The sequence below is a fragment of the Pan paniscus genome, chromosome 15 (assembly GCF_029289425.2).
Source record: "Pan paniscus chromosome 15, NHGRI_mPanPan1-v2.0_pri, whole genome shotgun sequence".
NCBI classification, from domain to species: Eukaryota; Metazoa; Chordata; class Mammalia; order Primates; family Hominidae; genus Pan; species Pan paniscus.
Genome location: NC_073264.2, coordinates 75,758,799 through 75,772,423, shown reverse-complemented (window position 1 = coordinate 75,772,423; position 13,625 = coordinate 75,758,799). Strand labels below are relative to the sequence as shown.

The 13,625-nt window shown below is 42.6% G+C and overlaps 1 protein-coding gene across 13 annotated transcripts in view; it reads left to right on the top strand.

Moving 5' to 3' along the window:
* AREL1 (apoptosis resistant E3 ubiquitin protein ligase 1) overlaps positions 1–13,625 on the top strand; it is a 51,738-nt gene that overhangs the window by 23,448 nt on the left and 14,665 nt on the right. For 7 of the 13 annotated variants that reach the window (XM_063596327.1, XM_008977907.4, XM_003824168.6 and 4 more), the window contains 5 exons: positions 3,935–3,995; positions 4,915–5,141; positions 6,062–6,299; positions 12,828–12,997; positions 13,259–13,439. In XM_063596327.1, the coding sequence (XP_063452397.1) occupies positions 3,980–3,995; positions 4,915–5,141; positions 6,062–6,299; positions 12,828–12,997; positions 13,259–13,439 (832 nt within the window). In that variant the 5' untranslated portion in view covers positions 3,935–3,979. The remainder of the gene's footprint in view (positions 1–3,934; positions 3,996–4,914; positions 5,142–6,061; positions 6,300–12,827; positions 12,998–13,258; positions 13,440–13,625) is intronic. The other 6 variants (XM_063596329.1, XM_063596330.1, XM_008977906.4 and 3 more) reach the window with 2 other exon arrangements.

The window sequence follows — 13,625 nt, the reverse complement described above, 5'->3', positions numbered from 1 at the left end:
CCGTCCCAAAAAAAAAAAAAAAAAGAAAAGTGCTATAAGATAAATAAAAACAATGTTCTATGGAGATTCACATGAGGGAAGGAATTTCTAAATTTAATATTAGGGAAGATTTTGGAGAGAGTGGATAGGATTTTTCCTAGACCTCAGGATCAGGAGATTTTCCATGCATAGAGAATAAAAGGAAGGAGGATATTCTAGGCAGAGGAGATGAGTTTTCAAAAGGAATGGAGAGGGGACATTTCAGAGCTGTATGTAAAAGTGTAAAGGATCTAATTTGGATAGATCATAGGATGAATAACAAGGTATTATAGCAACTGGGGCCAAGGAGAATAGCATGGGGTAGGGGTAGCAGTAGATACAGGACAGAGAGAGCCCCCGACAGGGTCGGAACATGCTTACAGAAAATGCTTACAGAACAGAGGTAAGATCTGGAATAAAAGTGATTTTAGTGACAAAAATAGGGAGGCCTGGCTGGGCGTGGTGGCTCACGCTTGTAATCCCAGCAGTTTGGGAAGCCAAGGCAGGTGGTTCACTTGAGGTCAGGAGTTCAAGACCAGCCTGGCTGACATGGTGAAACCCTGTCTCTACTAAAAAAAAAAAAAAAAAATACAAAAAATTAGCCTGGCATGGTGGTGGGCACCTGTAATCCCAGCTACTCGGGAGGCTGAGGCAGGAGAATTGCTTGAACCCGGGAGGTGGAGGTTGCAGAGAGCCAAGATTATGCCACTGCACTCCAGCCTAGGCAACAGAGCAAGACTCTGTCTCAAAAAAAAATAGAAGGGCTTTTGAGAGAATTCAGGAGGAACCAGAAAGGGGGAATTTGTAGAACGAAGGCAAATTCAGAATGTGACCATGGGTGAAACTGGGAGGTCAGTAAATACTATGGGGGTGGGGAGTGGTTTGAGAGCTGTTGTAGAGCAGTGGGACATTTTGTAAAGGTGATGTCAGCGAATGATGAATTGATAGAACTAACTCCCTGGTCATGAGGAGGTTTCAAGAAGACAGTTGTTTGGGGAAAAAGTAGTAATTGGTCTGTTGAGTTTTAAATGATGAATAGAGGTGGGGCAGAAATGTAGAACTGACTCATTGGAGAAGGTTTAGCTGATCTTGAAAATCAGTTGTGATGATTTGATTGAGAAATAAGTGACAGGGGAAAAATGGCCGAGGACTCCACAAGGTAAAGCTCATTACTGCCAGCTTCATGATAACTGGACTGTGGCTCTCATGTTCTAATTTGTCCCCCCTGTACCTGGCACATTGAGTAAGTACTCAGGGCCGGGCGCGGTGGCTCATGCCTGTAATCCCAGCACTTTGGGAGGCTGAGGCGGGTGGATCACGAGGTCATGAGATCGAGACCATCCTGGCTAACACAGTGAAACCTCGTCTCTACCAAAAATACAAAAAATTAGCTGGGCATGGTGGCAGGCGCCTGTAGTGCCAGCTACTCGGGAGGCTGAGGCAGGAGAATGGCGCGAACCCGGGAGGCGAGCTTTCAGTGAGCCGAGATCATGCCACTGCACTCCAGCCTGGGTGACAGTGTGAGACTCCGTCAAAAAAAAAAAAAAAAAAAAAAAAAGTAAGTACTCAGTATTTGTTGGACGAATTATTTTAGGATGAGTTTTTAACCCTTTATTGTAAAATTTTTTAGGCATAAAATTAGAATAGTATAAAGAACTCCCATGCAGACTGTTCAGGGACAGTAATAGAAGCCATGCCTTTTGAAATTCAGATGCATTTCTCTTTGAAGAAAGTGTGGGCCAGTAGAGAGGAGTTTCCTATCAGCTTTGAAGTAAAGGAGTAGTGATACTGGCGCTACTATTGATAATAATTGTAATAATCATTAAAACTTTGAGAACTCACTGTGTGCCAGGCACTACTGTAGGCTGCTTACATGTGTTAACTCATTTAATCCTCACAGCACCCCGTGAGGTACATATAAGGAAACTGGCACTCCTTTACAAAGATTAAATGACTTGTCCAGGGTCACATTATGAATGATGGGGCATGGATTTGAAGCCAGGTAATCTAACTCTAGAGTCTGCCCCCTTATCCTCTATCTTATGCTATTTGTTATGCTGTTTGGCTAGAGCTTTGATGGCCGTGGGGAGTTGCATTGAAGTCATATCATACTAAAGGAGATGATACCATAGAAATTATTAAATTGCAACTCTTTTTACAGCAATGAGATTCTGAAGCCTAGATAGGTCACACAGTTTGCAGTCCTGGGATTGTTCTCCAGGCTTCTCAATTACTGCATGTCAGCTGTCTCTCACAGAAGGGTTGTTGTAGTTGTCAGAGATAGTAGGTGGGAATTTTTCTAGCCCTCATGACTCAAGCCATACATTTGGCACTGCTTTTATTCCTCTAAGAAGACCACAAATCTGTAACACCAGCCACATATACTTCATTTCTTTGCTGAGTGCTGTAACTTCCCTGAGGACCAGAAATTTCACATCTAGGGTCAGATCGAATGGCATCCCGCTGAGGAAGTACCTAAGGCAGTTAAACTGCCAGTTTTGGTCCCACCAAGTCATCTAGTGCATCCTGTAAGATGCAGACAGATGCTTTTTGAGAGATCGTAGCAGCTTTTTGAGATGATAGCTGTTGGGTCCCCAGCTAATTCAGCATAGGGTCCCAAGAGATGAGATACTTGTTTGGGAAGGAGGTTCAGTAGTTGTGATCCCAAATTTTGGCTCTTTATATTGTCTGTAATAGACCCTTTTGGGAGCACCTTCATCCACGTGACAATTCTAATGTTCCCAGTGTGGATTTCTTTTCTAGTAGGACTTTAGATAATCACTCTAAGTAGGATTTGTATGAAACTTTTGACGGTCATTCCTCAAATTACCTACTCTCTGTGGGTTCCACTGGGTATATTGTTATCAGAGGAACTAAGCAAGCACAATCAGGTGTAAAAACACACCCTGAAAAAAAGTTGTTTTGGTCCCTCCCAGATCTGAGCCTAGAAATTTTTAGCTGTCTTGTCTCTACGTAATATTCTAGTGCTGATAAAAGGTGCTGGGTCAAGATAACATTGACAGCCTTAGTGTACACTGACTTGAAAAGAAAGAGTGCATTCATGCATTGTAAAATAGCATATACAGCCTGTGCTAAGGTCAGACTCAGTGATAAGATATGAACGTTAGCATACATTGCATTTTTCCTTGGCAGTACTTTTATTGGTTCACATGATCAAATGAGTAATTAAGATTGAAGTCTTATTCTGGAAACAAGTTTAACAACAGTGAAAGTCTTCCCTCAGACTCCTACCTTGACAGGCATGACTGAGGATGAGAAGTACAGTCTCCTTTTGTTCCTCTCCTTGGTCTTTCTGCTGAGCTCATCTTCCAGAGGGCCCATTAGTTTGTCTGATTGGTAACAGCATAAATGACTTCACTTTCAGACCCACTGCTTATTATTGGGATGACCCAGAGTTCATTTTAATTACATAATGCCAACATGATGATAATGATACTTGCTTTTAAAAAAAAAATCTACATTTTATATAGCCATTTCTACTTAGCTGAATTACTCCCAAAAGGCAAACATAAGGGGAAAGTGACTCCATTACCCTCTTTGCATGTGTTAATTAGCACCACTTTGCATGAGGGAGGGAAACTGTCTTGGGAACTATGGATCTAAGAAGATGAAAGCCATGTTACTGCATTTTGAAATTAGCAATAAAGCAAGTGGCTGTTTGTGGTATTCCTAGAGTGGTCAGTAGATTGGAAGTCTTTAAGGGGAATGATGCAGTCTCTTTGTTTCTCTGAAATATATTATACGGCACCTGTCAAGCTAGAAAGAGGATAGGAATAGTAAGGCTCTAGACTAGAGAGAGTTGTTTGGCTCACGCCATACACTCTACTTTGTCTTACTCTGAGATAGCTATGAGGCAGAGTTGGAGACAAAAACTAAACAAGTTTTCTTTTAACAGCTGCAGCTGTGATCCTCGGCTGTCTGTTGGCATTGACGGGACCTGATGTTTTACGTTATTGGTACGTTATGGAAAGAGCTCTCTCTATTATATTTTTGTAAAGGTTGCTTGGGTCCTTTTTGCCTTTCTGCCTATTCTTTTCCCTTTGAAAATGGAGCTGAAAATATTTCTAGTCGTGCCAGAATGTACCTTCACAGAGTTGGCATTGGAATTCATTCATCTGGGTTTATTGAGCAATTATAGTCAATGCCAGACACTGTTTACTGTGGAGTCTAAAGTTGAATAAGACAAAAACCTGCCTTCAAGGAGTAGGCATTCATAACATAAAGGGGAACGGTCAAGGAGGAGAAAAGTTATACCAGATGAATGTGTAGGAGTTTGAAGGAGCCCAGAAAAGGGAACTGCTAACTCTGGTGGGGATTGGAGAAGACTTTTGCCAAGTACACAAGGGAGGGGAGGGCTCCCAAATAATGCATTCTTTAAGAAGGAAATGGTGGGAACCAAAGGCACATCCTTTTGACTGCTTCTGTGGGGTGCCCAGCAAGTGCAGGAAGGTAGGGAGCAGGGCGGACATTATATGCAGCTCATATAGAGCAAGAGTTTGCAAACTTTTTCTATAAAAGGCCAGAGAGTAAATATTTTTGGTTCCGAAGGCTCATTTCAATGACTCAACTCTGCCAGTGTAGTGCAAAAGTAGCCATAGACAATTTATAAATGATGGGTGTGGCTGTATCCCAATGGAACTTTATTTACCAAAATAGGCAGTGGGTGGGCTTTGGCCTGAGGACTGTAGTTACTGACCCCTGGTGTAGAAGTTCCTTTCTTATCTACAGAGGTAGTGCCCAGTGCAGTGTTTCTTTGGCAGTCTTACAGTCTCATCCTGACCTCCTTTAATTTTTGAGAAATGGCTGGCCTGTTGCATAATGAAAAGCTGTAATGTGTAACTGGCAGGCGGTTTGTGTGTTCTCTCTTTTGCATAGGTGGAATCACAGTGTCTGTGGTTGCATTCTTCTTCACAATTAAGTTCCTCTTTGAGCTTGCCGCACGTGTAGTCAGCTTCCTCCAGAATGAGGACCGTGAGCGCCGAGGGGACCGGACTATTTATGACTACGTGCGGGGAAATTACCTGGATCCCCGGTCTTGCAAAGTCTCCTGGGATTGGAAGGACCCCTATGAGGTGGGCCACAGCATGGCCTTCCGAGTGCATGTAAGGGAATGTTTCTGTCTCCATACCCATTGGGGTTTCTGAGTAACTTGCTTTCCAGAGCCCAGGTGCTGGCCTGGAATGTTAACATTTTCTCTTGTTTTTCAACTCCTTCCAGGAACTAGTGAATTGCTACTATCTGAAGAGTCACAAATTTCTCTGTCATTTTGATTTAATAGGTCCTTAGCTTTGAAGAAGTATAAAGCTTAATGTTACCTTTTCAAAATAAGAAAAATATTACAGAAAAGAGTAAGTATTATAGATAGGGGTTAGCAAATCAGGCCCACCTTCTGTTTCTTTAAATACATTTGTCTTGGAACACAGCCACACCCATTCATCATGTATTGACTATGGCTGTTTTCACACCTGAGTAGTTATGACAGTTGAGTAGTTGTGTACGGTCCACAAAGCCAAAATATTTACTCTCTGGCACTTTACAGAAAAAATTTCCCAACTCCTGCATTGACTTCTCCACTGTAGCATTAAGCTTGGCTTGAGAGTCTGAACCCCTCCTACCTTTGTCTGGTAACGCTTTAGTTCACTCATTGCCAGTGCTGCCGGCTAACTTACCTTTAAATTTGGGTTAGCATTGATAATATAAAGGGCTGGTAAGACCAAGGAGGCAGCATTGGTGGTTCAGAAGTGGCAAGTTAAAATGGACATTTTCTTGATTTAGTGGTAAATTCTACCCTTGTCCTCTGAACAAGTTAGGAATTTGCTCATGACTTAATGGTTTTCTTTAGAGTATTGAGGGGATTTGTTTCTCTCTGTGTTTTTGTGAGCAGGACTGTGAGCAACAGGGTAGGTACTGGGATTTACTGGTGTGGTCTCTGCCAGCTACTTCCTCTCTCCCCACTCACTCTACACAGGAAATGTTTTTTTCCTCTGCTTGCTAACAGGTGTCCTTCTTCTCCCCATGGCAGTTATTCTATAAGAACGGGCAGCCTTTCCCTGCACATCGGCCTGTGGGACTAAGAGTTCACATCTCTCATGTCGAGCTAGCAGTGGAAATTCCAGTGACCCAGGAAGTCCTTCAGGAGCCCAATTCCAACGTAGTAAAAGTGGCCTTCACTGTGCGCAAGGCTGGGCGTTATGAAATCACAGTGAAGCTTGGTGGATTAAATGTGGCATATAGTCCCTACTACAAAATTTTTCAACCTGGTAGGTTCTTTTTTCCTTTCTTTTTCCCTTTGTCTCCTTCCCTCTCTCTCTTTCCATCCTGTCTTTCCTTTTTAAAAATAATACCTTTATTGAGATTTAATTCCCATGCCATAAAATTCATCCTTTTAAAGTATACAGTTTAACGGTTCTTTAAATGCAGCCATCATCACAGTCGATTTTAGAGCATTTTCATCACCTCAAAAAGAAACCCCATACATGTTAGTAGTTACTTTTCCCCCAAATCCCCCAGACCTAGGCAGCCACTCATCTGCTGCCTCTGTGGATTTGCCTGCTGTGTTTGGCTGCTTTTGTCTTGCTGTAAAGAAATACCTGAGACTGGGTAATTTATAAAGAAAAGAGGTTTATTTGGCTCATGGTTCTGCAAGTTGTACAAAAAGCATAGCACCAGCATCTGCTTCTGGTGAGGCCTCGCGAAGCTTCCAGTCATGGTGGAAGGCGAAGCGGGAGCAGGAGTGTCTAATGGTGAGAGAGGGAGCAAGAGAGAGAGGGAGGAGGTGCTGGGCTTTTCTAAGCAAACAGATCTTGCATGAACTCAGAACAAGAGCTTATTCATTACCATGAGGAGGGGACCAAGCCATTCATGAGGGATCCTCCCCTATGACCCCATCACCTCCCACCAGGCCCACCTCCAACACTGGGAATCACATTTCAACATGCGATTTGGAGGGTACAAATATCTAAACCAGATTCAGTCATGCTGTAGCGTGAATCTGTACTTCATTTCTTTTTATTGACAAATAATATTCTATTTTATGTACATGCCATATTTTATTTATCCTTTCATCAGTTGGTGGTCGAATTGTTTCTACTTTTGGGTACTGTAAGCAACACTACTGTGAACATTTGTGTACAAGTTTTTGTGTTGACATGTTTTTATTACTCTGAGAGTAAAATTGCTGAGTCATTAGTTTGGTTAGTTCTTAAGGGCTAAGGGCTGTGGTATCCACAGAAATAATAGGACCTGGGGTCCCTGGGTAACTTTTGAAGTGAAACCGTACTGAGTGGGGCCTTAAGATTTGTGTATCTTTGCTTGACTAGTCCTTAATTTTCTTTCTCTGATAGCAGAGTAAGGCTCTGGACAAAGTGGCTCCCAAGCCGTCTCTCTTTCCATGTATCCTCTCCTTTGCTTAAGTGCCTCACTCAGATACTCCTTTTCATATGAATTATCATCACCCACCTCTTTGCCACCAGTGGAGAACAGCTCATACCCTTACATGTACCAGCCTTTTTAAAAAAATTAAACTTTTTATTTTTTGATAATTGTATATTCATATGCATTTGTAAGAAATAATGCAGAGATCTGGTGTACCCTTTTCCCAGTTTCCTGCAATGGTAACATTTTCCAAAACTACTAGTACAGTATAACAGCCAGGTTATTGACATTGATACAGTCAAGGTACAGAACATTTCCATCATCACAAGGATCCCTTATGTTGCCCTTTTACAGCTGCACCTATCCCCCCCAACCTGTTTCTTTTTTTTTTTCTTTTTTTTTTTGATGGCGTCTCGCCCTGTCGCCAGGCTGGAGTGTAGTGGTGCCATCTTGGCTCACTGCAACCTCCAACTCCCTGGTTCAGTGGATTCTCCTGCCTCACGCTGAGTAGCTGGGATTACAGGCACGTGCCACCACGCCCAGCTAATTTTTGTATTTTTAGTAGAGACAAGATTTCACCATGTTGGCCAGGATGGTCTCAATCTCCTGACCTCATGATCCGCTCGCCTCAGCCTCCCAAAGTGCTGGGATTACAGGCATGAGCCACCGTACCTGCCCCCCATCCCCAACCTGTTCTTAACCCCTGGCAACCCACGAATCTATTCCCCATTTCTATAATTTTGTCATTTGAAGAATGTTATATAACTAGAATCATATAGTATATAACCTGTTGGGGTTGACTTTTCCTCACTCAGCATAATTTTCTGGCGATTCATCCAGGTTACTGAGTGTATCAGTAGTTGGTTCCTTTTTACTGCTGAGTAGTACAGGTTGAGTATTCTTCATCCAAAATGCTTGGGACCAGATGTGTGGTTTTGTGGGTTTTTTTCTCTCCAAACGTGGTATAGGAATGTTTTGTTGTTTTTGAGACAGGGCCTTGCTCTGTCACCTAGGCTGGAATGCAGTGCAAGGATCATGGCTCACTGTAGCCTTGACCTGCTGGGCCCAAGCAATCCTTCCACCTCAGCCTCCCAAGTAGCTGAGACTACAAGTGTGCACCACCATGCTCGGTGAATTTTTTGATTTTTTGTTTTGTAGAGACAGTCTCATTATGTTAACCAAGCTGGTTTCTAACTCCTGGCCTCAAGCAATCCTCCTGCCTTGGCCTCCCAAGGTGCTGGGATTACAGGCATGAGCCACTGTGTCTGCCTAGAAGTGTCTTGGATTTTGGATTTTTGGGGGTTTTGGAATATTGGCAATATACTTACTTACCACTTCAGCATCCCTAGGCCAAAAATCTGAAACCCTAAATGCTTCAGTGAGCATTTCCTTTGAGGATCATGTAGGTACCCAAAATGTTTTGGATTTTGGAGCATTTTGGATTTCTGGTTTTTGGATTAGGGATTCTCTACGTATATTCTGTGGTCTGAATGTACCAGTTTGTTTAACTATTCATCTGTTAAAGGTCATCTGGGTCGTTTCCATTTGGGGGCTATGATGAATAAAGCTGCTATAAATATTCACTTACAGGTTTTTATGTGAACATAAATTTTCATTTCTCTAGTATGCAATTGCTGAGATGTATTGGAGTTGTATGCTTAGTTTCTTTTAAATTGCCAAATTCTTTTCCAGAGTGGCTATAGCATTTTACATTCCCACCAGCAATGTATGAATAATCCAGTTTCTTCACATCCTTGCTAACATTTAATGTGCTGTCATTATTTTTTATTTTAGCCATTGTGATAAGTGTGTAGTGGTATCTCATTGTGCTTTTAATTTGCATTTCTTAAATAGTTAATGCTATTGAACATCTTTTCATGTGCCTGTCTGTCATCTATGTATCCTTTGGTGAAATGTCTCTTCATGTCTTTTGTCCATTTTCTTTTCTTTTCTTTTCTTTCTTTTTTTCTTTCTTTTTTTTTTTTTTTAGACATCCTTGCTCTTGCCCAGGCTGGTGTACAGTGGTGCTACCTTGACTCACTGCAACCAACCTCCTCTTCCCAGGTTCTGGCAATTCTCCTGTGTCAGCCTCCTGAGTAGCTGGGATTACAGGCAGGCACCACCACGCCTGGCTAATTTTTGTATATTTTGTAGAGACAGAGTTTTGCCATGTTGGCCAGGCGGGTCTCGAACTCCTGAGCTCAAGCGATCCACCCCCTTGGCCCCAAAAAGTGCTGGGATTACAGGCGTGAGCCACAACACCTGGCCCTTTTGCCCATTATCTAATGGGATTATTATTATTTATTTATTTATTTATTATTTTCTTTTTTTTGAGATGGAGTCTCGTTCTGACGCCCAAGCTGGAGTGCAATGGCACGATCTCAGCTCACTGCAACCTCCGCCTCCCAGGTTCAAGCAATTCTCCTGCCTCAGCCTCCCAAGTAGCTGGGATTACAGGCATCTGCTATCATGCCTGGCTAGTTTTTTGTATTTTTAGTAGAGATGGGGTTTTGCCCTGTTAGCCAGGCTGGTCTCAAACTCCTGACCTCGGGTGATCCATCCACCTTGGCCTCCCAAAGTGCTAGGATTACAGGCATGAACCACCGTGCCCGGCCCATTTTGGCTTTTTACCGTTGACTTTTGAGAGTTCTGTATATATTCTATATGCTAGTCCTTTGTTAAACATATGGTCTGCAAATATTTTCTCCCCATCTGTAGCTTTTCTTTATTTCTTTTTGGAGACAGGGTATCACTCTGTCACCCATGATGGCGTGCAGTAGCATAGTCATGGCTCACTGCAGCCTTGACCTCTCCCGGCTTAGGTGATCTCCCATCTCAGCCTCCCAAGTTGCTGGGACTGTGGCACGTGCCACCACACCTGGCTAATTTTTATATTTTTTGTAGAGATGGGGCTTTGCCATGTTGCTCAGGCTGAGCTTTTCTTCTTATTCCCTTAACAGAGTTATTCACAGAGCACATGTTTTCAATTTTGATGAAATCCACTTTCTGAGGTGGGAGAATCACTTGAGCCCAGGAGTTCAAGACCGGCCTGGGCAACATAGTGAGACCTCATCTCTACAAAAAATTTATAAATTAGCTGGGTGTGGTGGCGTGCACCTTTAGTCCCAGCTGCTGGGGAGTAGGGTGGAGAAGTGAGGTGGTAGGATAACAAGCCCAGGAGCTTGAGGCTGCAGTGAGCTGTGATCATGCCACTACACTCCAGCCTGGGTGACAAAGTGAGACCCTGTCTCAAAAAAGAAAGAAAGAAATCCAGTGCATCCATTTTTTTCTTTTATGGTCAAACTGTTGGTGTCTAAGAAATCTTTGGTCCCAGATCCTGAAGATGTTCTCTTTTTTTCCCAAAAGTTTTTACAGTTTGAAAATGCGTATTTAGGGTCATGATCCATTTTTAGTTAATTTTAATAGATTTGGGTCAAGGTCCTTTTTTTTTTTTTTTTTTTTTTTTTTTTTTGCTTATACATGTCTTTACTCCAGCATCATTTGTTGGAAAGGTGATCTTTCATCTTCTATTACATTGCTTTTGTACCTTTATCAAAAAGCAGTTGGACATATTTGTGGGGACTTATTTCATTAATCTGTGTACCTATCCCTCCTCCAGTACCACAGAATCTTGATTACTGTAGCTCCCTCTTCTTTTTTTTTTTTTTTTTTGAGGCAGGGTCTCACTCTGTCACCCAGGCTGAGTGCAGTGGTGTGATCATGATTCACTGCAGCCTTGGCCTCCTGGGTTCAAGTGATCCTCCTGCCTCAACCTCCCGAGTAGCTGGGACTACAGGCGTGCACCACCGTGCTCAGCTAATTTTTTATCTTTTTTGTAGGAATAGGGTCTCACTATGTTGCCCAGGGTGGTCTCGAACTCCTGGACTCAAGTAGTCTTCCTGCTTTGGCCTTCCAAAGTGTTGGGATTACAGGCGTGAGCCAAGTCACACAGCCTGATTACTGTAGCTCTTATAATAAGTCTTGAAATTGGTAAGCTGACTCCACTTTATTCTTCTTTTTCAAAATTGTTTTAGTATTCTAGTTCCTTTGCCTTTCCATTTAAATTTTAGAATAATCTTAACTAAATCTATAAATAATCTTGCTGGAACTTTGATAAGAATTGTGTTAAACCTATATATCAATTTGGGGAAAATTGACATCTGTACTATGTTGGATCTTCCATAAACATGTCTCCATTTGTTTAGTTGTTTGTTGGTTTTTTTGTTTTATTTCTTCCAAGTTTTTTTCATTTTGCTTAGGGTTTGCAGTGGTTAAGAATTTGTAACAAAAATAAGCCCCCAAATTCATTTAAATTTCTCTATTTCTGCTTTTTCCTCTTTTTTTTTTTTTTTTAATAGAGAGACAGGGTTAGCTGGGCACCGTGGCTTACGCCTGTAATTCCAGCACTTTGGGAGGCCGAGGCGGGCAAATTACAAGGTGGGGAGTTTGAGACCAGCCTGGCCAATATGGTGAAACGCTGTCTCTACTAAAAATACAAAAATTAGCTGGGTGTAGTGGCGGGTGCCTGTAGTCCCAGCTACTCAGCTGAGGCAGGAGAATCGCTTGAACCCGATAGGCAGAGGTTGCAGTGAGCCGAGATCGTGCCACTGCATTCCAGCTTAGGTGACAGAGCGTGACTCTGTCTCAAAAAAAAAAAAAAGAGAGAGAGACAGGGTCTCCCTTTGTCACACAGGCTAGAATGCAATGGTGTGGTCATAGCTCACTGTAGCCTTTACCTCCTGGGCAAAAGTGATCCTTTTGCCTTAGCTTCCTGAGTAGCTGGGACACAGGCATGAACCACCATGCCTGGCTAATTTTTATTTTTTGTAGAGATGGTCTTGCTATGTTGCTCAAGCTGGTCTTGAACTTCTTAAGGGATCCTTAAGGGATTCTCTGGCCTTGGCCTCCCAAAGTGCTGGGATTACACGTGTGAGCCACTGCACCTGGCCTCTCTTCCTCTTGATAGTGTTATTTATCCCTAGGAATTGGGAGGAAACCTAGCTTTCTAGGACCCACTGAGCAGATCTTTGTGCCCTGAAGCGCACCTTTGAATGTTAGATTCCAGCCGGGCGTGGTGGCTCACGCCTGTAATCCCAGCACTTTGGGAGGCCAAGGCGGGCGGATCAGGAGGTCAGGAGATCGAGACTATCCTGGCTAACACAGTGAAACCCAGTCTCCACTAAAAATACAAAAAAAATTTCTCTGGGCATGGTGGCGGGCACCTATAGTCCCAGCTACTCGGGAGGCTGAGGCAGGAGAATGGCGTGAGCCCGGAAGGCAGAGCTTGCAGTGAGCCGAGATCGCGCCACTGCACTCCAGCCTGGGCGAAAGAGCGAGACTCCATCTCAAAAAAAATAAAAATAAAAAAATAAAATAAAATAAATAAATGTTAGATTCCATTGTCTTTGTTCCAGGAATGGTGGTTCCTTCTAAGACCAAAATTGTGTGCCACTTTTCTACTCTTGTATTGACCTGTGGGCAGCCGCACACCCTTCAAATAGTACCCCGAGATGAGTATGATAATCCCACCAACAATTCCATGTCCTTGAGAGATGAGCACAATTACACATTGTCCATTCATGAGGTAAGCAGTCTCCCTTCTTTATCTGTGTGCTAGAGAGAGCTGGCTCCTTTCTCTGTTATTCTCACACCTAATTCACTTCGATCTCTCTTTCCTTCTCCTTGACTTCTGTGCTGTCTGTATCTTCATCTGACAATACCTGTCTCATTAGTAATTTTGTGATTTAGATTAGATCATAGATAGGAAAGCTCTTTGTAAGGAGTAAAGTGACTTGTAAATGGGAAAATACTGTATGTTAAGTGATGCTCTGTTGCCTTCCTATAGCTCGGCCCTCAAGAAGAAGAGAGTACTGGTGTCTCATTTGAGAAATCAGTAACATCCAACAGGCAGACTTTCCAGGTGTTCTTGCGACTCACCCTGCATTCTCGAGGCTGCTTCCATGCTTGCATTTCATACCAAAATCAGCCAATCAATAATGGTGAATTTGACATTATTGTCCTAAGTGGTAAGTTAAAAGAAAAGTATGATTTAGTGCTGTTCTTCAGCCGTTTCTTTGCCTGTTTGCACTCTTTTGTCTGACCTCACAAACATTTGATATTTGGGCCACATTTGGCTTATCCTGTGGACTAAAAGCCTGTGATAGGTAATTTTTTTCTCCTCTGACTTCTACTTTAAACCTTATTCCTTATTA